The sequence below is a fragment of the Leptonychotes weddellii genome, chromosome 7 (assembly GCF_054177405.1).
Source record: "Leptonychotes weddellii isolate Sample4059 chromosome 7, ASM5417740v2, whole genome shotgun sequence".
Lineage (NCBI taxonomy): Eukaryota > Metazoa > Chordata > Mammalia > Carnivora > Phocidae > Leptonychotes > Leptonychotes weddellii.
This window is the reverse complement of record NC_138375.1, coordinates 62,858,187-62,884,334: the sequence shown is the minus strand read 5'-3', so window position 1 is coordinate 62,884,334 and position 26,148 is coordinate 62,858,187. Positions and strand designations below refer to the sequence as shown.

General features: G+C 40.6%; 1 protein-coding gene across 2 annotated transcripts in view; it reads left to right on the top strand.

Moving 5' to 3' along the window:
- The window catches only part of MAN2A1 (mannosidase alpha class 2A member 1), a 167,201-nt gene extending 147,566 nt beyond the window's left edge, over positions 1–19,635 (top strand). Inside the window, exons 20-22 of one of the 2 annotated variants that reach the window (XM_081826470.1) lie at positions 4,696–4,890; positions 15,143–15,253; positions 16,840–19,635. In XM_081826470.1, coding sequence (XP_081682596.1) covers positions 4,696–4,890; positions 15,143–15,253; positions 16,840–16,992 — 459 coding nt within the window. In that variant the 3' untranslated portion in view covers positions 16,993–19,635. The remainder of the gene's footprint in view (positions 1–4,695; positions 4,891–15,142; positions 15,254–16,839) is intronic. The other variant, XM_081826471.1, reaches the window with a different exon arrangement.
- Positions 19,636–26,148: the final 6,513 nt, after the last annotated feature.

Here is a 26,148-nt window from a genome sequence, read left to right as displayed (position 1 = left end):
GGGGCCATGTTCCTCTGCTTCTAGAATTGTTCCTGGTAGAGGAAGCACCCGATATGTGTTGCATGAATGAATGCACAAATGCATAAATGAGTGAGCTGTAATAGCGCATGGTGCCACCGCATTTATCCCAGCCCCTGCTTACTGCCTTGTCATACTCGGCATGTTCTCTTCCCCTGCTCCATTCCAGGGACTTGTCTGCTTCATTTTTATGTACCCCACAGGGCTCCTTGCCTGTGGTAGCTATTCTATAAATAAAACACTGGTTGATTGAATGAAATGGCAACAGCTCATTAAAGCCAAGAATTCTTTCAGTATCTAGAATCTTTTAGGAAAAAAGATTTTAATATCCATTTTTAGATGTCAAGATTTAAACCAGTTCTTGGGACTCATGGTTTAAATCAATTACTGACAAGATAGCTTAATTTGAGGACTAAAACTGCACAGGAAAATCATTGTCTGAGTGCTGGCAGCTACTGTCTTTTTCTCCTCCCGAAAATGTCTCTGGCTTTTATGATTTTTTTTTCTCTCTATATAGACACTAATTTGCAAAGCTTCTATTAACTATGGCAATAAGCATTTTCATGTCAGATCTATAAAGCTTTCACTTAGAAGTGAAATAATTTGTTTATTCCCATTCAAAACTCCTTGGATAGTAATTGATTGAAATTTGATCCAGTGTTTGTATAATCGTATGTTGGTTAAATTTTTCTTTTTGCTCAACTATAGATTCTTGGACTTAAATCAGTAGTTTCTTTTAAATAAAAAATGAACTAGAGAAGAGAAAATACATTTTAATTTCTAGTGCAATTGATTAAAAAGGCATTTGATTAAGGAATGTTCCATCTCCTCTAACTTAAACTTTACAGAAAGTGTTTTTATTTTCAACTCAGACTCTCATGTTTAAGATGTCGATGGTAGGAACCATGGTGGGGAGACAGTCTCTGTACAGGAAGGCATTTTAGTAGAAAGTCTTCAGCCTGCCAGAGCCTCTGGGAGGAGTGATCTGGGTGACTAAGTGGAACCGAATCCTGTTCGTGAGTGTTCTGCAGAGAGGCAGTGAGAACAAGGACTGGAATGATAATTGCTGTGAGCTGTGCAGATGCCCAGTGGGTTATTGTAGCTATGTGAGGTGGACTATCATCCATGTGTAATGACCAACGGAAGCGGAAAGTGGGAATTGTCTCTTTGGCATTGACCCTTTAGGTTTTGTTTCTTTGACACTTACTCCCTATCCCTTCCTGCTGAAGACTGCTATAGGTAGAGGGCATTGAACCAGGAATTAGAAGTGCTGGGAAGTGTTCAGGTATTACAGTTGTGTCATTTTACCTGTGGATACCAGTTCTTTACATGTCAGGAAAAGGAGCTAGGAGAGATCAGATGAAAAGCTCAAATGCTGACAGGGCTCAGAAAAGTGATGGCATGAGGGAGGTTGGTCAGGTTTAAGGGCAAACGCGTAAGTGAGGTGACCCCAGGTCTGTGATGAGTGAGGACACATCCCACCAAGGAGCTACAACTCAGCTGCAGTTGAGGGAATATGGGGGCCCAGGGTGACTTGGGTTTCCAGTGTTTTGGGTTTAAAAAAAAAAAAAGTTACCTGTTTTAGGGAGTTTTTTTGTTGTTGTTGACAATTTCACTGTGAAATCTCCTGGATTTTTTTTCTTTTTTGAGAGTTGGCCAAAAAACAGACAACTTTTTAATACCATGCAGACCTATCAAAACCTATCTATAGGCAGATTTAGCTCACACATCACCAGGCTTCACCTCTGCGCTAAATGAGATATATTTCTAAATCCTATGATTCATTATATTTTCATCAATTATTTCTTCTGTCTCTTTTTACCGCATCCTTTCCCCTACTGTATTTTTCTCTCCTTTATTTATATTACATTTACTTGTTGATAGATTAAGTTCAAAAAAACATTTATCAAGTTCTCACCATGTATCAGGTCATACTGAATAAGCCAAAGTGACTCAAAATATCATCTCTTATTGTCTTAGATAATTTATTTAGCAAGTTTTGCTGTAGATGGATGGAAACCTTTGATGTTTAGGATCAGATAACTTAAATGGGCTTCATGAAGGACACCATGGAGCCTAGCAGGAAGTTCTGATTTATAAAATAAGGGCTGGAACCCAATGGAGATCTCAACTTCGTGTGGTTTGGATCAGAATGTGCTATAAACTCTTTATAATTTCATACAGAATGCAAGGAGAAAGCTAGATCTGAACAGCTTGAAGCCTTCCAACCCACAAGGAACCAAATAATGTTTAGAGTAGTATATTAGTTACTGCAAGGCTGGAGAATTCATTTACAGCTTAAAATTTCCTATAGCAAACATGTGTTATAAGCTTTGGGTTTATCATAAAGGTTACAGTTAAAAGATTACCTTTCCAGGAGATTAATCAAAAGGTGATAATTCACCAGCTAAATATCTTGTCGAGCCCCTCGTTGCTATAAACATGTTAAGAAAGTGCATGAATCATGGAACCTTCTGTGAGATTTTGTCCCACCCTGCCTGGCCAGCTTCCAGCAGCGTTATTTGTTCGTGGTGCTTTTATAGCTCTGAACCACAAATCTTCCCTAAACTTCTCTCCCTTATCCTGCTTAGGACAGTAAATGGCACAGTTCTTGAATTCTCGAAGCACTTACAGTCATGACATTGTTTCCTTTGACGAGAGTTATCATTAACATGTTTCTGAGTCTGAATCATTTTCTTAATCCAAAACTAGTTAAAGGATGAGACTCAGACATTTGATTCCAAAGGCAGTGGTTTCTTCTACAAGGTTGGGAGGATGTCTGGGGTGATGGTTCCCAGCTCGTGTCCACAGAGCTGTGTCAGACTGACCGAGATTTGAGATTCACTCTGGGGGCTGTTAAGCTTTGGCTTCCTAGGGCTCACCCCTGGAAATTCTGATTAAGTAGATTTGGGTTAGGGTTTGGGGATCTATGTTTAAAGCTCCCCAAGCCATTTTTATGTATGGTAGGTTGCAGGGGGGCACTGAGAGTCAAGGGAACTGGTGTGGTTGGGAGGAAGAGTATATATGCACATTACTGTTTGAAAGGTATACATAACCATCAAGAAGTATCCCACCTATTCACTGAAGTGTCCAGGGATTCCTCCAAGAGCATAGAACAAAGCCAGAGAGCTTTCTCTGAATGTTACTTGACCTAGAATGGACTTAATGCCTTCTGATTCTGATACGGCAGGTGTCTTCTTTTCTGTTGGGATCTTTTATCTTTTATTATTGAAAAGTGATTTTGTCAGCAATCCTGACCTAGATTATGAAGTCCTTTGATCTTGGAGTACATTTAAAGTTTCCAGTTGAAACTGTTCCCTCAGTATTCAACAACATGCATTAAATTTCAGTATTGTTGGTGAATATTATTATATATGCTTTTTTAATCTTTCTTTTAAAAAAAGAGTGTGGGATGGGTGCGTATTTTATTTACAAGTCGTTTAGACCTTGTGTCAGTATCTCAATATGCACTGTCCCTCTACTGCCTTTAATTTTTTTTCTTTCTCCATAGTCTGAATTGTAATGACATCTACAGTTCGCTGCTGGCAAGATGCTTGTCACTCTTTGCTCAATACCCTCTGTTCAGTGCTAATCTGACATTCTGAATTTTAAGCCCTGTATCTCCTATAAATCCTATCTTTTCAGCCAGATAAGTAGCCAAGCCTTTTATTTGAGCCCTGTATTGCAGAAAGGATGCAAAATCAGAGGATATCAGTGAAATGGACAGTTTAAAAATAAGATACAAAATTAAATTTGTTCCACATGTCACTGTTGATCAAAAAACCTTTCTACATAAATTATTTTCTCTTCTCAGTGTTTTTCTCTGTGTGCTCTTATACCTTAGGCATTATTGGTTAAGATTCTACTTAGTCATCGATTTAGTTAATTGAGTGTGTCATCTGCCATATGCCTATTGCCAGCTCTGGCAGACTTGTTTAATGTTTGAACATGCAGAACCACTTGTCTTTAAGTATATACCATAGCAATGACTAAAGTACTTTTAAATTCTACTGAATAATTGTGTACTAGGTAAATATGTACTAACTATTACATAACATAATTTAACAGTTTCAGTTCAGTGGTAGTGATTTACCAAATTTAACAGATGATATAGGTATACTCCTTGTGTTATTTTAAAAACCTTATTTATTTTGAGAGTTTTTCCCCCAAAAATCCTGTCATTGGGTAACATGTATGGAGCATAGCTTCAGATCACAAGATGTTATGGTCTAGTTGAGTGTATAAATGAAACCATGAGGATATGGTGGGTAAAACCTGAGGGAGAAGAGATCACATTTGATGATGTGCAAGATGTGTGAATATCCCAGCCCATCTATTTAAGAATTTTGTGGTAGGTTGAGAAAGAGTTTCCGTAAAATGTTATGCCTTGTCCTAAAATGTTTTTTGGAAAATGTTGTCAGGATTTTTAGTACTAACGCAATGGAAAAAAGATCTTTCTAAACATGAGTTAGGTGGACACTGTTCATTTTCTTGTATTGCTTACAAATGGACTTGGTAATCTCTGTGTTGGCTAAGACTGTTATTTACAAAATATAAAATTAAAATATTTGTTTTTGTTTATATTTCTTTTCTATTTAAACCCTGTCAGGTAATTCCATTAATATTGTGAAAACTGCATATATATAACACTTAAGCATTTCTGTTTTTTCTTGATAGGAAGAAGAAAAGAAGTCAGTCAGTTATCCTTCTCTCGTTAGCCACATAACTTCCTCTTTCCTGAATCATCCTGTCTTTACAATGACAGAAAAGATCCCCGTGCCCACCCTTCAGCTGCTAGGTGAATTCTCTCCGTTACTGTCATCTTTGCCTTGTGACATTCATCTCGTTAATCTGAGGACAATACAGTCAAAGGTATATCCCAAAATGTATCTATAAAGAATTACTTTTTTGTGATGTATTTGATATAAGGGGATGAGAAGCAGAAAGAACTGCAGCTGACCCTTGAACAGCATGAGCTGGAATTGCATTGGTCCACTTACACAGATTGTTTCCCATAAACACACTACAGGACTGAAAATGTATTTTCTCTTCCTTATGATTTTCTTAACATCATCTTTTCTCTAGCTTCCTTTATTATAAGAATCCAGTGTAACATACATATAACATACAAAATATGTGCTGATCAACTGTTCATGTTATCAGAAAGGCTTCCAATCAAGAGTAGGCTATTAGTAGTTATGTTTTGGGAGAGTCAGAGTCATGCGGATTTTTGACTCGGGGGAGGGGGATCATCGCCCCTAACCCCCTGCACAGTTCAAGGGTCAACTGTACTGTGGGTTTTACTGTGCTTCATTCAAGGAGCCGTTAAGAGGACTTGGCCTTTAGGCAAAATCATTCTACCTTTCATTTGACTGTTGCTGTGTAGTTTAGAGCATATCCCACTACTAATTTATGTTATTCCCAGAAAAGTTCTATGTGGTGAGAAGGTCAGGGTATATTATCTTTGTACAGATAAGAAAGCAAAAACTGGCCCTGGGGTCACATTATAGTAGGTGGGAGAACAGGCCATAAGATCAGCTCTTCTGGCATTTTCCATTCATTTCTCCTTGTTAGCTAGTGTTTTTTGAGGAGTTAGAGAATTAAGAAGCATAGCATTTAATTATTTCTGTATCAGAGGCCTTGTACATTCATATCTTTCTCTTGAAAATCACTGCAACTCAGACGTTTGCATTGAGAAACCAACTATTTAGAGACATCTAAAGATATACTAGAGGAAGAGAGGGGAAGGTTTTATTAGATTTGGAATTTTAATTCAGTTAGACTGCTTTTGTTTACATGTATGCCTACTTTTAAAGTCAGAGATTGCATTTGAAAAGAATAAAAATTAGACATTTGACATCATTTTTATCTTTTGTAGAGCTGGTTTGTGATATTGTGAATTGACATATGCGTAGCTAGAAATAGTCTTAAGTGCTTAGGGATTCTGCAGGGAATGTAATAAATGGCCTGAGTATGAAAAGAAGAGAATGCTCATGTTTGAAGACCACATAAGAAGAGAAAAATGTTTCGTTTAAGCACAAAGAACTAAAGCAAACCAAGTAAAGTAAGGATAAATGCCTGCAAATTTGGACATATAGGGCTTTTAAAACTGTATGACCAAGAGAAGGAACTTAGGCCTATGTAGGAATATCCATGCGGCTTATGATAATGAATACAGGTGAACACAGGAGGCCTGCGTATATCTGCATGTGTCAAAAGCCTTGTTTGATCATGCGAACGAACCAGGATTTATTTCATACCTACTACGTGCCAGTTATAGCTAAAGGCACTAGGGATACTGTCATGAACAAACCAGACAATCACCCCTGCCTTTCTGAAGCATGGATTCTGGTGGGAGGAGAAAAATAAGAAAAAATAAGAGAAACATATAATGTGTTAGATGGTGATAAGTGTTAGGGAAAATAGGGAAGGATGGTTCTGGAAGATGATGCGAGTTTGCATAGTGTGGTTGGAAGAGGACCTTGCTGCAGAAAGGGTGTTAATGGAGTAAAAATCTGAAGGAGGTTAGAGAGTAAGTGACTCATGCAGATTTCTGGGGGTAGAGTGGTCCAGGAAGAGTTACAAGCAAGTAGAAAGGCCTAAACGTGGGTGCCATGGTGAGAATAGAAGCTCCATGTGAGCTGGTCTTTTCTTTGATTCCTTGCTGCATCCTGTTGCCTAGAAGAATGCTTGCACATAGAAGGGGCTCAGCAACAATTTGCTGATTGAGTGAATCTCATGAGCTCTGTTTCTAGGATTCTGCTAGTCTTTTGTGGGTCAACTTTTTGACTCATGGAAAGAACACACCAGCGATGGATAGCCTCCCTGAGTTTTTCCTCTCATTAATTCATAAGCCAAAGGGAATGAGGGGATAGAGGGGGGGGGGGTACTAAAGACTCTGAGCCTCAGGTTGCCACCTCTGGGCATGATGGTAGAGGACATTAGCACCATAAGGATCTGAGGGCTTCTGGGGCACATGGCGGCCACTGTTCCTTAGCCTCGTTTCTAGATGACTCTTTCCCATGATTGTTTTCTGGAAGCAGATCCAGTTGTCTGGAGTCAATGAATGTTGCTATTCAGTTGGTTCACACTCTGAAGAATTCGGCTCCGTGTGGTCTGGTCTCCACTCACTATGTCCGCTTGGCTTCCCCTTGTTCCTCACACCCTTCAACAGGTGGCCCACCTCCACTCCCTGATGGCTGGCCAAGTGCCGACTCAGCTGCCCGTTATAAAATGGGGCTGATATCAGATCTGCCTGCTGCGGGTCTGTTGTGAGCAACACATAAACTAATGCTTGTGAAAGCCCTTTGGAAACAGAAGTGCTTTATAAACATACGTTGTCCTGATGGTGCTTATGGTACTTGCCAGCTCAGGTGCAAACTAGGGTTTTAGCAGAGGAAATAGAAAGCAATTTAACAATTTGACCAGGAAGAATAAAGACTGAAATATTATGTGTAACCATAACTAGCACACTGGCACATGATCAGAAGTCGGTATTATTTGGGGCTGTTTTATGTTATCCTATCAATCAGTGCCGGTTCCTGTGTTAGTCTTTGACTCTTAGCACATATTTCTAACAGTTGGTTAAAAGCTCACCGGTAATCCAAGGGGATTGATTTGTCCATTCAAAATCACTTCTTTAAAGAATTGCATTCTGTCCCTTAACCTCTGATAATAGGAAAATAATCATTGAAAGAAGCTGATGTAGGTATTGAATCAAAGAAAGCTCGGTACTTAAAAAGGTGTCAAGTGTAATTTCATGGTTACACTAAAAGAAGACAAAAATCACTTGGAAGAAATCCAGAAACCAGACCTCAACATTTTGGATTGTATTCCTATTTTTGTGTGCTGGCAGCTCCAAACATATAATAATGAATTGTTCCTTTGGAGGTTGCAAAGCATTTTTCCCATTGAAGTAGTGTGAACATAGCTCTCAGCTTCCAAGCAAGACCAGAGGTCTCCACTGGCCTGTATGTAAGTAAGCATTTTCCTAACTACCACCTCCCACAAGAAACGTGTCTGAGAACCACCTTCACACGATGGAGGCATGTCTTTGTTTCTGCCTCACCTCCTCGTCGGCAGCGGGATGGAGGAGGCCCCTGCTTGCCCAGCTCCCGGGTCACCGTCTGATGGTTCCTCAAGTTCTGAACGTCACATGGGCAGCCTGACTCCTCAGAGAGAAAGGGGTTATGGACTCGAGCAACAGTGAGAGAGGCAAGGTAGGGTTGGAGGTATTGCTAACCCACCAAGGTGCTGCAGCATTTCCAACTACCAGTCCTCAGAGTCCTATGTGTCCAGATCACACCGGGGAGATTTTGAAATAGAGAAGACTTACAAATTTCCCCATCTCTGAGATTCTGATTCCCTAGGTCTGGGGTGGGGCAACTTAGGAATCAGTAATTTTTAAAAACTCTCATGATTCTAGAAATTACTGTTATCTCCATTTACTAAATTGGGAAAGTAAAAGTTAGAAATTAAATGACTAAGATAAAATTACACAGTGGTACATGGCAGAATTAGGCCCACATGCAGGTTTTCTGAATCTGGGTGCTGTACAGGGCCTCAGAGGGTGGCGTTTGACTTCTTAAGAGTTACTAAATCTGTTCCTCGGAGTCCAGTTTTTCAGGAATTATTCTGTATTGGTAGATGAGTTTATGGTTTTATATAAGCATATGTTGCTCTTATTTTATATGTTTTTGGAAAAAACTGATTGCATGTCATCTAGTTGCAGTCAGAGGACGATGGGAGCAGGCATCTCTTAAACCCTGCCTCGCAGCACCGCCGAGTGTGCCAGCGAAGTCCCGTCTAGCAGTGAACTGTCAGCCTTCTCCTCCTGGAGGCTCAGCCCCCCTCTCTTCTCTTTACCATCTCCTTTTCTTGTACTGTCAGAAGCTTGAGATACTAAAAAGAAGATTCTGTAAAGGCTTGAAAGCTGGGGAACAGGAGCACCAGTGAAGTGGTCGGGAACAGGAAAACCATGCCATCCTCAGGAAAGGGTATTGATTAGGGGGGAAGGGACTCTTGGTAGAGAGGATGCTGGGAGAATCTCACAAGGGCACGGATCATCGGTCGGGGTTCTGTAGGCTGGAGAGATAGCTTCAGCCTGGAATGCAGACATTCCAGGGACCAGAAGGAATTTGATTAAGCCATTTAATTAAAGGCTTCATGGAGCCATGCTGCCTTGATGTTTTGCACAATGATATGTTGTTCGACCTTTTTCTTTCCCCCGGATTATTTCCACCTCTTTTATGTTCAGATGTATTTTTATTTAATTCATTTATAGATATGTATCTTTATATCTATATCTACTTCTCTCTCTGTGTATTACATTTAGCTTTATCTCTGACATTTTATTCTGATTTCTGCTTAACCATTTCTTGCAAATAGTTAAATATTATCATTTCAACATCACCACTTACTGAATAAGATTTTCTCTCTCCACTTGTTTACACCACCCCCTTTTCTTATAAGAGGCAGTTTAAGGTTTTTACTTCATTTTGCCTTTCTTAGAAGAATTGATCGGTGCTTTATTAATCTCCCTGGCTTCTGGAAAGGTGAAAATTGTGGAGAAAATTTCCTCGTTGTACAGCCCTTCACCTTCCCTGTTCTTTCTGTCATCTTATCTTGTTGATCGAAACAGGATAACTGTTATTGGACATTTTAATGAATGCCCTGGAAAATGAATTCTACTGGTTACTTCCTGTCTCAGGACTTAAAATGCAGTGTGCAGTTTTCCCACCTTTCCAGTTGCCAGAATACAGGGAAAGATGGATGTCAGTAGGCATTTTCAAGGAATCTGGGCAGGTTGGAGAAATTTCTCCACCAGCTGTTTAGCCATGCCTTAATCTGTATGGACCTTAGACATTCTTTGAGGAGGGTAGAGACACATTTCTCTTAGGGAATCTAGTTGAAGTTATGGCTTCTCTCTTCCACAGAAAAAAAGGGTGCACACATAACGTTGACTACAGTTTCCAGGAGTGTGCTTATCTGTGAAGCTCACCTTATTAATGAGCAAGTCAGATTTCTTTTGGTGTGAGACGGGACGGGCATAGCTCTCTCTTCTGGGTTCTCACCCACGTCGATGGAGGGACACTTGCCTGATGCTCTGCTTATGAGACACTGCCGTGTGCATGTATGATTTTCAGAATGGCTTTAAACCCCGTTTAAAATGGGGCGGGTGGGTGGAAATGACAGTGTCCATGCCTTCCTTTCTCAACTAATGTATGTTTTGATAAGTCGTGGTTTTAGGCTGCTGGAACCTTGGATTAAATACTCCCTTTTTCTAACCTCAGATCAGAGAGTGAGCTCCTTCGGGTTATAGCCTTTTCTTCTGTTACATTAAAAGTGATCTTTCTCTTTCCCCTCCTAGCGGGTGTCCTTGAGCGCCAGTCCATAGCTAGCGCGAAGGCAGGAGGGCGAAGCTGGTAGAGCACTTTGGAGTCCCGCTGCCTTCGTTTGAGCACATCACCTGTGCTTACCGGCCAGTTTGCTTAGCACACAGCCCCTCATTCTCCCATTTGCCTCATTCGCAACGTGGCCATGATAACAGGACACACCTCAGAGGTGTCCTAGGGATCAAACGAGTTAATGTTTGTAGAGCACTTAGAACAGTATTTGGCACGTACTAAGCACTGAGTGCGTGACGAATGAAGGTTGTCAACAGTGAGAGTTCAGTCATGAGCAGTGGTGATTGTTGCTAAAAATGAAATAAAATGTAGGCACTTTTTTTTTTTATAAATTGGAGGTTGAATTTTATTCCCAAAGTAAATCTCGATGTCACCTTGACTTGTATTCCGTATATATTTTTTGAAAAGTTAGTAAGATACCTAAAATTGTGTGCCAGGCATTATGCTGAGTGTTTTCTTTGTAAAGAGAGCCTTATTTAGCTTTCCCAGCAGTACTGTGAAGGTAGGCAATATTGTGCCCCCCTGTTACAGAAGAGGAAACTAGCTGACCTAAAGATGGTAGGTAGCTTTCCCAGGTCATGCAGCCAGTAAATGGTGTGCTGAGAGGCACACCCCAGCATGTTGACTCCAGATCCCCGCCCAGAAACTTCTACTCCTCTTGTATGGAAACAAAGGGGAGTGAGAGTGCTGAAAATGTTAGGGAATACTCTGCCTGTTTTTCTCTTGACCACTCAGTTATGATGGGACACCCTCAGAAGGATCCACCCACCATCTGTGGGAAAGATCATGAAGGACTAATGTAGGGTCGGTCAGTGATCATTGCTAGTTGACTATGAGAAGGCATGCTTCATGATTGCGATGTTCATGTGCACTTAAATATAATAATACAAACTTGTATACCACCTCCACTGTTTCAAAGGCTGTTATGAGATGAATTGAGTTCTTCCGTGAGAAGTATTCTGTACAGGGTCCCACACACGGCAAGTGCTCAAAAAGTGTTAGCTGCGATTACTGTTACTGTCATTGTGGTTGGGACTTGATCCTCAGAGGGGCGCTTCACGAGTCTCCCGAGTTTTCTGAGTTCTGAGAGGTTAAATGACGTATCTGCAGACACAGGACTGGTTCGTGTGTTTTGCCCCCAGTCCAGCTTCTTCTAGCCTTGATGGCGTCGTTCTGCCAGCCGCACCATCTTCCGTCCCCCCCACCCCACCCCGTTGCCAGAGAAACCTCCCGGGCCCTGCTTAGCCTCAGAGCCACAGGTTGCTTTATCCCCTGGAAGTAAGTTCTGCAGTGGATTCTCCAAGTGACTTCGGAACACCCAGGCCTTCCTGAGGGGATTCAGTCTCAAATGTGATCTGAGCTGTATACAGAGACACTTGATTTGAAGCTCACCTAGCATAGTGCTTGGTGCAATTTCAAACTTGGTAAATTTTCTTCCCTCCCCCCTCCCCCCTTTTTTTTTCTGAGGTCCGGATAGTACTCATACATTAATGAATATAAAAACAGGTCTTTCAGAGTCTGTTTACTCTCCTCGAGTGAACAGCATCTTTTTTGTGAAGGTATCTGTTTTCTTGCATGCATATTCAAGTTAAATTCACAGTTTCCCTACTTTGAAAAACAGTTTTCTTGGAAATAAAATGACGAGACAGACTTTGAAACTGAAAAACTGCTGCTTTGCCTCAGGTATTTTTGCTTGAAAACTGATACTTTCATGAATATTTAATTTTTAAAAACTTGGACAAGATGATTGCTATTTCAGTTGGTGTTCTGGTCCTTACGAAAATGATGCAGTTTTGGTTTTTAGAGAAAGTGTAACATTTTTCCATCAGTGAAAATTACTCTTTATGACTTAAATTTCTACTTTTGTATTGTTTAAATCTCTTGTAAAACTAATGGCAAAATTCCAAAGATGCTTCCTTTTGCTTTTTTTTTTATTATTACCTCCAGTCTGGTAAAGGCCTCACACATTCATTATTTCAAGAGCAGATGTGTTGCAGGAATTTTCACAAAGCCTGCTGTCTGGTGGTTTTGTAAGGATGGTTTAGTGAGTTAAAAATGGCTAAATGCTTTAGGTTATAATGATAAGTGCTTTTAAAAGAGCCTCATCAATAGACCATGTAAATAGTGAATCTGAATTGGGACTTAGTCATGATTTTGTTATGTTATGATTTTGATGCATAATTGTTGACATACAGTTTGGAGGGTCTCTGATTCCTCAGCTACAGAGTTATAATGTCACTAAAGAAAATTTGTGAATAAAAAATTAAGTGAGCTATTGGGAAAATAATCACCAGTACTTATCTGATAGATTACAATGACAGAAAGAATAATAGCTAAAATGTACCAAGGGCTTCCTCTGCTGCAGACACTGGGCTGAGTCTCTGTTACACAATTGAATTTCATCTCCATTTTATGCTACAGGAGAAACCAGGTTTTGCTAAAAGCATCTAGGAAATTGCAGAGCTAGGATCTAGATCTCGAGCTGCCTGACTCCCAGCCCAGGTTCTGATCCATTTTCTGTAGCTTCTACACCAACACATTCTGTCCTATAAGCTAAGCCACCATACCTCGTATTTTCAACGTCTTACTAGACGCCATGACTGCATGAAGAGGGGAAACCTGCATTAGGTCCATTTTATAGGCAAAGAAACTGATGCTTAGGTGATCAGTAACTATTCCAAGCCTATACACTTAGCACACGAGAGACTTGTCCTTGTCCTTCTGGAGACCTTATGTATGTGATAAATGAAGGATTTTTTTTTTTTTTTTTTTTTTTTTTTACTGTGCTCTTTTGATGCTCTTTTGGGACTGTGTGAAACACCTTGAAATTTTATTTTTTTATTTTATTTTATTTTTTTTTAAAGATTTTATTTATTTATTTGAGAGAGAGAGAATGAGAGACAGAGCGCACGAGAGGGAAGAGGGCAGAGGGAGAAGCAGACCCCCCGCTGAGCAGGGAGCCCGATGTGGGACTCGATCCCGGGACTCCAGGATCATGACCTGAGCCGAAGGCAGTCGCTTAACCAGCTGAGCCACCCAGGCACCCCACCTTGAAATTTTATTAGAAAACATTGTCATATGATTTAAACTTGCTATGTTTATCATGTTGGTCCTGTGATGACTCAGAATTCCTTAAATGACTTTTTCCTCTCCCTTCAAACAAAATCTTTGCAGTACCACTGCAGAATACCAGTGTGAAATACCATAAAGCAGGTTATTCCAGCCAAGAATCCGAGGTGAGGCCAGCTTTAAATTGTTCAGGCACATTAAAGTCAAATCAGTGGTGAGAATGCTGACAGCTCCTCCTCAGAAAAGATGTCTCTGTGGCACATTTAAAAATCATATCCCCCAGTGAAGATGATTAAGAACTTGGACATATTCGTATCTGTGGCCACAGAGGAGAAAAAGGGATCATTTTCATCACAGGTCAGTGCTGAGCACACTGAACTCCTTTGAATAGCCGTCCCTTTCTTAATTCGTCCAAGGATTTTTAATTTATTTTGCTTATTATCAGAAGCGTCTCCCGCCTTGAGGAAACATAAAATTTATTAAGAGAATTGTAACTTAAAATATTCAGAGCACTCCTGGCATTCTTACTTAAATGGATGCCAGAAATTTTACTGCAAGAAAGTATATATTGATCCCTGTAGCTGACTTGTCATGTTTAGTATTTTTCTCTTTGCCTGCACAAGAAGAATAGCTTCTGTAATGTGAATTTAAATGATACATCAAGCTAATAAATGTGGTTGGCCTAGCAAGTGATAAGCATAACTAATTCAATTTAAATGTCTTTTATATAAAAATAATGAACCAGTGCATTAAAGATTAAAAATGTTAATGCAATTAGCAAAAATTAGCATTCAATAAAGAAGTGTGTTTCAGTTTTGAGATGGATGATACATCATTCAATGACCAGATAAGGACTAAATTCAGGTACACTTTATTCAGCTGGCGTGTATGTTAAAAACTAAATAAATAAAAATTAAATGCTTTATTTGCCCCTTTGCAACGACGTGGGTGGAACTAGAGGGTATTATGCTAAGCGAAGTAAGTCAGTCAGAGAAAGACAATTATCATATATAATCTCACTCGTATGTGGAATTTAAGAAACAAAACAGGATCATAGGGGAAGGGAGGAAAAAGTAAAACAAGACAAAACCAGAGAGGGAGACAAACCATAAGAGACTCTTAATCATAGGGAACAAACTGAGGGTTGCTGGAAGGGAGGGGTTACAGGAATGGGGTAACTGGGTGATAGACATTTAGGAGGGCACGTGATGTAATGAGCACTGGGTATTATATAAGACTGATGAATCACTGATCTCTACCTAGACATGAAACCAGTAATACATTATATGTTAAGTAATTGAATTTAAATTAAAAAAAATAAATGCTTTATTTGAAGAAACTTTGATAAAACAGTATGTGGCATGTAGACAAAAGGACACCCAGGTCCTTGGGGACTGTGCCAGAAACCAGGGCATGAGGTGACTTAAAACATATTGTCACCTGCCTCCTTGTGGGGGAGGTAGAGGGGATGTAGCAGGTGTGACAGTGAACGTGGGACTGGAGGGGAAATGAATTTTCCTGGCTTCACTGCTAAATAAAGTGAGCATTTTTGGTTTGGGGACGCTGACTTTAAAACAGTGGAGTATAACAGTGGTGTCGCTATTTGCCTTAATGTCGCTGTGGCGTCTTGTCACTCTGCTCATCTGCAGGTGGATGGCAAGCATTCCGATGAGGCAGCCTTGATCCTCCACAGGAAGGGGTTTGACTGCCGCTTCTCGAGCAGAGACACGGGGCTGCTTTGTTCCACAACCCAGGGAAAGGTGAGCTGAAAAGTGGTTTTTGCTTGTTGATTTCATGTGCTTTGAAATCCTTGCTTTCTGCTAATCATTCTGACAATAAGATAATGTTTTATTGCCTCTTCGTGGACTCATTCCCCTCAGCTGCTGTAATTTAGCTCAAGTCTCTCCATCTTAAGAAAGCACTTTCTCAACCTTCAATCTCTTCTCCTTGTCAGCATCAAAATGCACGTCTGGAACATGGGCACGTGTAAGGGCAACATTCTCCTCCATTCCTAGGCCTTCCGTTGCCAGCCGACAAAACATCCTCTCCCCACCCCCCATCCCCCAATATACCCTCCTCTCTCACACATGCTCATGTAGGATCTAGGTCCATGAAGTCTCAGAGGGGCAAAAGCAGGTTTTATAATAACTAAAGGTGGGGTGGGGTGGGGTAGGGAAGTGGTGACACTGGCCAGTCGGGGAGTTTCACCACGGCCCCGAAGCAACCTTACTTAGCTCCAGTCAGTTGTTGTCCCAGGGGAAATGAGGGTCTAGATCTCCTGATCAAGCCAGATTTGCATAGGAGTCCTCACCGTGCCAGCCAAACAGGTCTTCAGGCTGACCTGCCGGCTGCCCAGTTTTTCTGTCTCCTTTGAGCTGGTCTTTCTGATAGTTCCCTCAGGCTCTCCTTGGAAGGAAATGAACCTCCAGCCTTCTGCCTCTGGCTCTGAGCAGGTTGTGCTCAGAGAAGACAGCTGGATGGCACACAGGCAGGTCTAACCCACGGGGCAGCTCAGCTGACCCAGCTCTTCTCCAAAACCTCACAGATAACCTGTAGATCAGACTTAAGTGATTCATTTCCAACCCTACCAACTAGAATGTGCATAGGATCTGAAAAGGAGAGAAAAGACAATATGGTAGGGGGTCAAAATCCACTTAGGCAGATAAGCTTCTTCATTTCTCATATCATGCCCTCCGTGGAATTGGTGCGAAGAAAGCACTGATGGTTTTGGGTTTGTTTTTCATGATATTTACGCTTTACCTTATTACTGATGATGTGAGTGTATTTGGTTGTAAGCATTTGTATATAGACATTAAGGTGTCAAGTTTTAAGGGGATTATATGGTCCAGAGAGACATGGGACGAGGGTAGTACTTTCTCAGCAACCCCCCAACCCTGAAAATGGGACTCACTGACATGAGGAGCCTGTGTCCTTTCTCTCAGCTCTTTGGGAACAAGAAGAACGACAACTGTTAGGTGTAAATGTTGGGTGTAAGAGGATATGGATGTTTTTAAAGCTTGCTGGCTCATAGATGTGTTTTCTTTTATTGAAAAAGTGGCCCCTGCACGTGATAAGTTCTCAAGAAATTCAGAAGAAGAATGTAGAGTGAGCTGTCCTCTCCTGGTTACACTTCTCCTAGGTGTCCGTCCCAGGGTGGTCTGTGTGTCCAGGCACGCATAGCTGTATCTAATCTCCTTCCTCTTCCTCTTTTTATCATTAAAAGGAAACTTCAAATACACTGTTTTACTCTCCTACTATTTTCCACTGAATAAATTTATAGATGTGCTACTGATCTTTCTTCAAAGTTGACCTAACTGTGCAATTTTTTTTATCATTTATTTTCTAGATTTTGGTACAGAAGCTTTTTAGCATGTTTACTGTCGCAAGTCTCATACCTTCATCATTATCCTTGATGCATTCACCTCCAGACGCCCGAAATATAAGTGAGATCAACTTGAGTCCCATGGAAATCAGCACATTCCGAATCCAGTTGAGATGAACCTGGCTTTCAGATTTGGATTGGGAAGCATTGTCTTTTATACACTTCTTGGTTTGACGTGCAATAAGGAAGCACATTATTTTAGCTTCTGGCTACTGTGAGGACATGAATTCTGTGATTGTTATTATAATTATTATTATTATTATTTTTTTTTTACTAGTACAGAAAGAAAAAAAAAAAGCCATGCTATAGCCAGTTTTTCTTTAAGTTCCATCCATGAATCACCACCATCAGTATGAATCGATGCAACAACGAAGGAAGAAATGTCTAAAACAACCTCTCCACAGATTGTATCTCAGGTTAAATGCTAACTAACTATATCTGTGTCGGGAGTTGTGAAGAGATTGTTATAAGTATTCATGTTGCTGATCCTTCATTAGTTTTACAAAAATACCCATTTTTACCAAAATGGAATAAAAAGCTGAAGGGTAATAGCTAATGGCCAAAATGGTTGCAATCGTTCATACGCATTCGAAAAATTTTGTGTATTGAAATATGTGGAAAAGTGCAATCCATCAACCCTTATGATATCTGTACATCATTGATCTTCACACCTTTTTCTAATGTACCACTTGACCCCTCCCTTCTCACTCTTTGTATTTCCAGAAATAGCAGATTTTGAATCATTCAATAGTAGATAAAGAGGCATATTTTCATTACTTGACAATGTGGGATAGGTGCAATTTATTCCATTGTCACTAAGATAGAAAAAGCAATCCCATAGGTACCATAACCTCTTTTAGGTACCACAAGGTGTCTTTTTACACAGCTCATTTGAATACAGATGTTCGGAGAGGGGTTTTCTATTTTAAAAATAACCATATCAAAATAAATGTGCCTTATTTTTTTATAAGTCTTGTTAAATCTTTTGGTGTCCATATGACTGAGGAAGGGGGAGAGGGCGGGGGTGGGGAGGAGGTGGGTACTTTCTATGACACATAAAGTGTTATCGGTTTTGCCTGACAATGCTGGCCACATTCTGATCTGTTTCATTAAATTTGTGGTGATGTTATTCTAAACATTTTGACTATTTGAATGTACTGAGATGTCAGAAAACAAAACAAGGAAGAAAAAGTACTGTTCATTAAAATCCGCTGCTGCCAAGAAGATGGCAGCTTGAAGCAAGGATTTTGTGACATGCAAAATCCATACACTGTTTCCATTTCACAGGAGGTAACTCTATGAAAGAATGCTTTAAAAGGGACCCTGTTTTGAAATCCACTTATAGGTAGCTCATCATGATTTCTTTTATTAAAGAACATGTGTGTTGAGTGAATTCCAAACTTTTGTACGTGCTAACCTCAAAGTGAAGTTCCAAGCCTATGTGCCATTACAGTACTTTTGATAAAATTTATTTGGGATCATGATTAACATGACATTAACACTGAAGCAACATTAGAAACATTTAGAATATTCAGTTTTAGGATAGAAAGGATTCACTGAGTATGTACACTTTTGAAAATTCTCTTTGTGTTACCTAATAAATTTAGTATTCTCTGACTTTAAACTTCCTTTTACCTCCTGCCATTCCAGCATCTTTATAGAGAAGTTGAAACCTAATTTCTGTTTCACCAGGTAGTCTGATGATCATCCTTTTTTTTTTTTTTTTTTACCAAGATGCAGCTCCTACAATTATTGCTAAGTTATGTTAAGTTCATAAACTTTTTTTGCCTTTAATAATTAAGGAAACAATACTGGTGTTGATGAAGATATTATAAGGGAGTAATTTCATGCAATAAACATGTACTGTAAGTTTCCTTCCTCATTTTGGGGGATAAACAACTAAAAGAAAAAAAAAAACACTTCCTTTTTGTGGACATCTATAGATGTTAAGATTGCCAGAAGCAAATCCCAGGAATAAGATCAGTATTTTCATTGCATCTTAAATGTAAAACCTTCCTTTGGGAGTTCACTGTGTTCTGTGGTTAAGTGGGTGTGCTTAATCATTCTGGAAATTCTGATCAGTTGAAATAAAAAATCTTGATGCAATAACAGTGGTTTTGCCACTTCTGGTTGTTTGAGATGGATCTGTCCCATGTCAGTCGGGGTCTTAGTGTGTGTTGCCACCGTTCACAGGTAAAGCAGAAATTCTCTTTAAACCAGCAAGTTTCTGCTTTTTATTTTTAGAATAAATCATCAGGGAAATGAGGAGAGGATGCTTTTGCTTTGGGTTGTGGTCACGAACTGATTAGTGTCTCTGGCACACCTAAAAACCATACATTTCAGTTGTGATCTCGGTGGCATATTTGTTTGCTTGGGTTTTATTACATTTGTTATCGCAGATGTTCAGTTGAGCGAGTAGGTCATTCCTTTCTGTGATTTTTTTTTTTTTTTTTTTTTTTGGTAATTTGAGCTTTTACCTGCAGTGTTTGAGAACTCGGCATTCTTGTTTTCTTCAAATACTGATTAAAATAAAATGCTATAAAATGTGTTGTAAAACATTTTAATTACCTTCCCATGTCTTTGTTGTACTTGTGTCGAAATGTTTTCACATTCCTTTGGAAGAAAATCTTTGCTTTCATTTTGATTATGTTGCTTATCTTGGAATCAAATAGGTTTTGATATTTTTCTCTTGGAAGATTTTATATCTTTTGGGGAATATGTAATATAAGATCTCTAATAAAAGATAAATCTTACCATGTACGTAGTCCTCTAGAGTGCTGCTTAAGTCTTATTTTGTAAACAGCAAGAATTAATACATTTTGAGGGGTAGGGTGGAATAGTGAGGGTCTGTTCTTTGTTCCTTCAAGAATGAATCACTCCACCTTCTGCCCAGTGCTAGTTGGGAAATACAGTTTTAGAGAGCAAGTGGCAGGCGGGGGTGGTGATGAGTTTGTCTGGGTTTGTGGCCACCTTTGAGTTTGGGGTCTAGGAACCTTCCGGACAGTGTGGTACCTGTGGGGCCTTCTGAGCCAATTGGAGGAGCAGGGTCTGGTCAGATTCCATATATTACAAGACAATAGTGAGAGGAAGACAACACAGGAAGCTAAGAAGTTTCCTGTGAGCTGATCCAGGAGGGAGAGTGGGATCTGGAGGCACTCCGCTGGCCCCACCCAGCGCCCAGGGCGGTAGCTTTCAGAGACTTCCTTCAAAGCCGGGAAGTGGGGGCGGCTGAAGGACAAATACGCTGGAGGTTCGTATGGGTTAGCCAGGCAAGTGATAACATGCTAACTAGGGAGTTTGGGCTTGTTTTGGGTGACTTAGTAAAGAGGCTAGTCAATTTGTAATATGTATGTGCCAAACTAAAAACTTGAGAGAGAACTATCCATAAGCATCTCATTAGCATATAAGGAAAATTGTGTTTGGCTCCATCATATTTGATTATCAACATGTCAAAATAATTTGAATATCAAAACTTGTAAAGAAAAACTTAGTTTAGGTAGGTATCTGCTCGCACGACTCCTGCGAACCTGTGAACTGCAACCAAGGGAGTGTGAGTGCGACTGGCCGGCTGAACGGGCAGCCGGAAGGGGAGTGGCCGAGAATCAGCAAGGCCCCCCAGCTGAAGCAGAACGAGGAAATCGATTGTTCCCAGTAACTAACGGTCGAGGGTAGTTGGAGCTCCAAATACAGGCAGAGCCAAATATGAGATGATGTCATCCAGGATCTGTCTTCATCTCCTGGTTTGGCTTTCCTCTCCGCGGTTCTCATTCCCACGCCGAGGGCTCCACATTTGAGGGCAAAATGGCTGCCAGCAGACCCAGACTCGCATCCGGCAGGCTGGGTGCCCCGCTGAGAGCGCGCCTTTAATTATTCAGTCAATGTCCTGGGACTGACATCACTGGCTTCCTCTGGCTCATATGCTAATGACCGTGGTGAGGGCAGCGTTCGGTTCACATGAATCACACGGAATCGCGTGAGTGAGAAATAGTCCTCCCCCTCCCCAACGTGCACACCCATAGAAGATGGGATTCTACAACCAGAGAAAAGAGCTGGGTACTTTGAATACGAGGTGGACAAAATACAGTAGAAATACATCGCAGAGAAAAACCAAATACACAGATTTGAAGGAAGCAGCACACCCAGTTTCAGTTCCAGGAAAGTTCCGTAGAAGACATAGATTTGAGATAGTTCTTAAAAGATGCATTTGATTTGAACAGAGACAATACGTGTGTTCCTTGGAAAAGACAGAATAAGGAAAGATGGTAACAGGAGGCATAGAGAACTAGAAATAGTTTCCTCTGCCTGGAGCAGCGCCACCCAATAAAACTTTCTTTAATAAGGGCAAGTTCGTTATCCATGGGCTGTCCCATAGAGTAGCCACTAGCCACCTGTGGCTTTTGAGCATTTGAGATGTAGTAGTGCAACTAAGGAACTGAATATCTTATTTTAGCTTAATTAAATTTAGCAACATGTAGCCACTGTTTCAGTACCGGTCTGTACATGGTATGCATAGGACAGTAGTAGGAAATACAACTAAATATGTAAGTTAAGGTCACATGTGCTAGAATCCTGCTACTGAGTGTGGTTCAGACCAGAAGCTGTGACATCACCTGGAAACTGGTTAGACAAGCAGAATCCCAGGCCCCACCTCAGACTTCCTGAGTCACAATCTGCACTTTACAAAGATCCCTAGAGGATTCACATGCACACTAAAGCACTGGCCTAGAACATTCCCAGGGAGTAATTTCTCTCTGCTCTTACCGAACTTTTCCAAGTAGCCCTTGACCGTAACTCCTATACCTCAGAGTCTCTAGGAAGCATCCCATAATACCTGTCTACTTGTCCCACTGCCACCCAATTCCAAGTCACCTTCGTGCACCTGGGACTCTGCCTTACAAAAGAGTTGTAAGAGGGCTCCTGCCCCTTATGTCTCTTTTTTTTCACACAGAAGCCAGAAAATAAAAGAAAGTAAAATTTGAAAAGTATCTTCCCTCTTGAAAACTATGTGTTTCCCGTTACACCTGGAATAACATACAACCTTTCACCATGGCCAGAAGCCGTGCCTGGCTTGGTCCGTGTCCTTCTCCTTCATCTCAACTCTGAGAAGGGGGCGAGGGTGTTTAAGAAATCCTTTCCTGACCCAAATCAGCTTTATCTCCCACCACGCCCCCTTCTGACTGTTGTCTAGGATCCTTATGGGTCTCTAACATGCCAAGATTATCCCTCTTGGGGGCTTTGTACTTGTTCCTTCTGCTTCAAACTTGCTCTCAAATCCTCCCCTGGCAGGCACCTTATTATTCTGGTTTAGTTCAAGCATCATCTTCTCAAGAATCTTCCTTGACCAGCCAATTTAAACCAGTCCCACCTCCACTCCCTCACTGAGTATTTTTATTACACTGCTTCCTTTCTGCTTAAACAGAGTCAAATTTGAAATGATGTAGTTTGCCTTCCCCACCAGAATATAAGCTCTCCTGAAGGCAAGAACCCCAGCATTTATTCAGCATTGCATCCTCACACTTGGAACAGCAGGCGTTCGGAAGATATTCAATAAATGAATGAAAATATGTGTACCACCAGTAAATGTTGTGAAACAAGAATTATAATTTTCAGAATTACAATTTTTCCAAATCCCTTACATCTTAATCTGCTCATGTTATTTTCCTGCTCAAAAGCCTTCAGGAAGTTCCCATTACCAGAAATTAAAGTATAGAGGTTTCATACTGCATTCCTAATCTCCCTGAAGTATGTGACCTCCTTATGGAAGATACTGCAGTTGCTTAATGACCAGTCATTGCCCCTCTGCCTTCCATGCTAATAAACCCTGATTTTATTCATAATCAGATACCCAGGAGCTTCAGGATGTGAATTGTTCTTGATCTAAATTAGTCATGAGAATTTTCTTCTCCAGGCTGGATGATGAATTTAGGAATTGGCATGTGACACAATTTTGGCCAATGGGAAGTCAGTTGGGGACTCCTGGGGGAGGCCTCCTTCCTCTTCAGAAGGAGGGAGCATCTTACCATCAGAGCGCAATGTTTAAAGGTAGTATTGGTATAAGTGTTGATGCTTGGGCTGCTGCAGCCACTTTTGCAACCTTGCAGTGGCAAGCCTGAGGACAAAAGTCAACTAGACGACCAAGTCAAAAATGAGTAGAGCCTGGGTCCCTGATGATATTGAGCAGCTGAATGAACCAACTCCAACCTTCTCGTTATGTGAAATAATGCCACCTTGCTAAATGTTTAAGCCATTTGAGCTTAGTGTTTTGTTAGAAAGAGCTAAAAACACTTAAACTGGTGGTTCTCACCACTGCCCCAGTGCTGTGCTTTCTCCGTTAGGTACTTTCCTGGACGGGGGCGTGTGTACTTGCACAACTAAGACTCGGTCGTAGTAGGTTCCTCAGAACACATCCTCTTACGTTGTCCCTGCTGCTCCCACCACCTTGCATATTTTGCTCAATATGTTTAATAAAATTGTGTTTAATTAATTATATCATGAAGGAATTTTTTTCAAATGTAAGGAAGAAGAAGGTTTTTAAAAAATGCCAAGTGAGTTAAGGATGTGTGTACTAGCAACTTGTCCAAAGATTGCAAAGTTCCTTTGGCACAGAGTCAGATTCACTTCAAGTGTGGGATTGGGGCTGGCTCCTGTGTACCGAGATGAACCTTCCAAATGTCAAACAAAATCTGGAAGGCAGAGGAGAAAAGGACCAAGGGGTTGGGGTGGGAACAACGAGTCAATGGGACTAGCTCCTTTGAAGTACGTCAGCTAACGCTTTAAATATTTTAATATTTTTTCCCAATAAATGTCTATCATTGAAAGATTATAAGTGAATTTCTGAATCTCCAAACAGGCAAAGGAGGGAAATTGGAAGAGTGCTGTTTAAAAGGGCATATTTTAAGGGCTTTGGATGGAGCCTAGTGTTCTTGGCTCCCATGCTCCATATAGCTTCCCAATTTTTTTATTCACAAGCTTAGCCTTGGGGCTCATTTTCTGGTCCCAAATCTGAGTAGCATTGCTACCAAGCAAGATGTGTCTCTAGGGTCTGGATATATAAAACTCTTCACTAAACCAAAGGTAGCCTTCGTTGGTTGGCTTTCAAAGCATGATCTGAAGTTTCAGCAAGGTCTTTGTTTTGGTCCAAAACTCCCCTCTGGAGCAAAAGATCAGAGAACTTGCTTTTCTTGAGACAGATTTCCTTGCCACACGCAGGACTGAAATCATTTTGGGCTGCCTGTATGGAAGTGAGCTTTCAAGAAAAACAATTTGACTCATTCATTTGTCTTCCTAAATGGATTTTTTAAGTGCAGTTAATAAGATTACTTTGAAGTTAAAATCTATTTTCTTAGGTAAAAACTACAAATTAATCCCATTTAATTTATGGGGCTCCCCTTAATAGAGCCTGAAGGTAATCTGTTTTAGATTTTGCACTGAGCTTTCAATAAACATTAACTGAAGTTGTCATTTGGGCAGGGTACCTGTGCTAGGCTCCGAGGGAAAAGGATTTTAATAATCTTACCCTGTGGTCTAGTAAAGGAGAGAAGAAGTCCTGTATGGAGTCAAGAAGCCATACGATCAGAGAGCAAGGGAGTCACCTCAGCGCTGACTGCACGGGTGATGGATATTTGGATACAGGGGAAGGAGAGTTGGCTTCTGCCCCGAGTGATGCAGAGGGACAGCAGGGAGGTGGGAGGCTCTGAGCTGAGCCCGGAAGGATGGACGCATATCACCTACCAGGTGTGGGAGAGGAGGTGGCAAGACACGAATGGCACCAAAAGTAGTTATCTCAAATCTGGCGGAAGTTTCATGAAGGGAAATCACTGGAAGTTAGACTGGAAGTGTCTTTGCTGAATTTAAAGACCCTCTGTAATGTGTATCTAAGCTTTGAACCCCACCGAAGAGGACAGATATGTGGTAGTGTGCCCATGAAGGTTGATCTGTTGGCACATTGAAGAAAGTGAAAGGAAAGAAACGCGTGTGTCATTTTCAGGAAACTTTAATGCAACGTCACATAGTTGCCAAAATTGTGAAGAAAAGGACACCTGTATCTCTGATTTTGTGATACTTTTATTGGAACCATGCGCTGGTGCATTAAGGCAATTATGAAATGGATATTTCTTATATATGAACGTGTTGACTTCAGAGCTCCGTGGCAATGATATGGTGAAGACTTCCAGTGTCGAATCCAAGCTTGGACAGAACAATTTTACAGGGTATTTCATTAGTTTACAGTCAAGTAAGATAAGTAGATTTACTTCAGGACTGTCTCTAGGGTTTAATTTGTCAACCATAAATTCAGGAATATTTGTCACCTAGATAAGAGGTTAAAGAATTAATGAGACACATTATTAAATACTTTCAGCTTTAAAAGGGTTTAGTATTTTAAAGTTTAGTAGAACCTTGTCATAATGCAATCTCTGGGGCCTGTGTCATTGAAATGTAATAATGATGAGGTTTTATAATTCAGTAAAAACTACAGCAGGTGAAAGATAGCCCACCTTATCCTGAATCCCACCCTATTTGCATGAGGAGAGATGAGTAAGGTTTCAACAAAGTTGAAGCCCCAGTTCCTGTAGCTTTCACAAGCACCGGAAAGATGGAGCTCTGTGAAGTACAAAATCTCGAATTAGAAGGAAACAGAAGGGGCAGGGTGGCACCAGCAAAAACGACTGGTCTTTGAAACTATGCACCTGGCTTCATTAAAATCTCTAGAAATAAACAGTGAAAGTGAAAGCTGTTCAATATTTTAAAAGAAACTACCTACTTGAGCACCTGGTGTCAGGGAGCCAGGAGGCTGTAGGAGCTCAGAACTTACCAGGGTTCCAAATAGAAGACACACTGTCTATCTGAGGCATACGGAGCCCTAGGAGCTCAGAGCGTGATGTTACCATCTGTGTGATTGTGATGATCAGCTACCCGATAATGTCCGTGAAGCAGTGGGGGGCTCATGGCAGTGGGCACATTTTGGTTTGTCTGGGGCAAGGGAAAAAGAAAGATCACTAAATGTTGATTCCTTTGTTTCTCTTCCTTTTTTTGGAAGGTATGGTAAAAAGTAAACTAGTGGTAAAATAATAATAAAAAATAATAATAGGGGTGAATGGGTGAAATAGGTGAAAGAGATTGAGTATACTTATCATGATGAGCCCTGAGTAATGTTACAATTGTTGAGTTACTATATTGTATACCTGAAATTAATATAAGAGTATGTTAACTGTAGTGAAATTAAAAAAAATAAAAGGGGCACCTGGGTGGCTCAGTTGGTTAAGTGTCTTCATC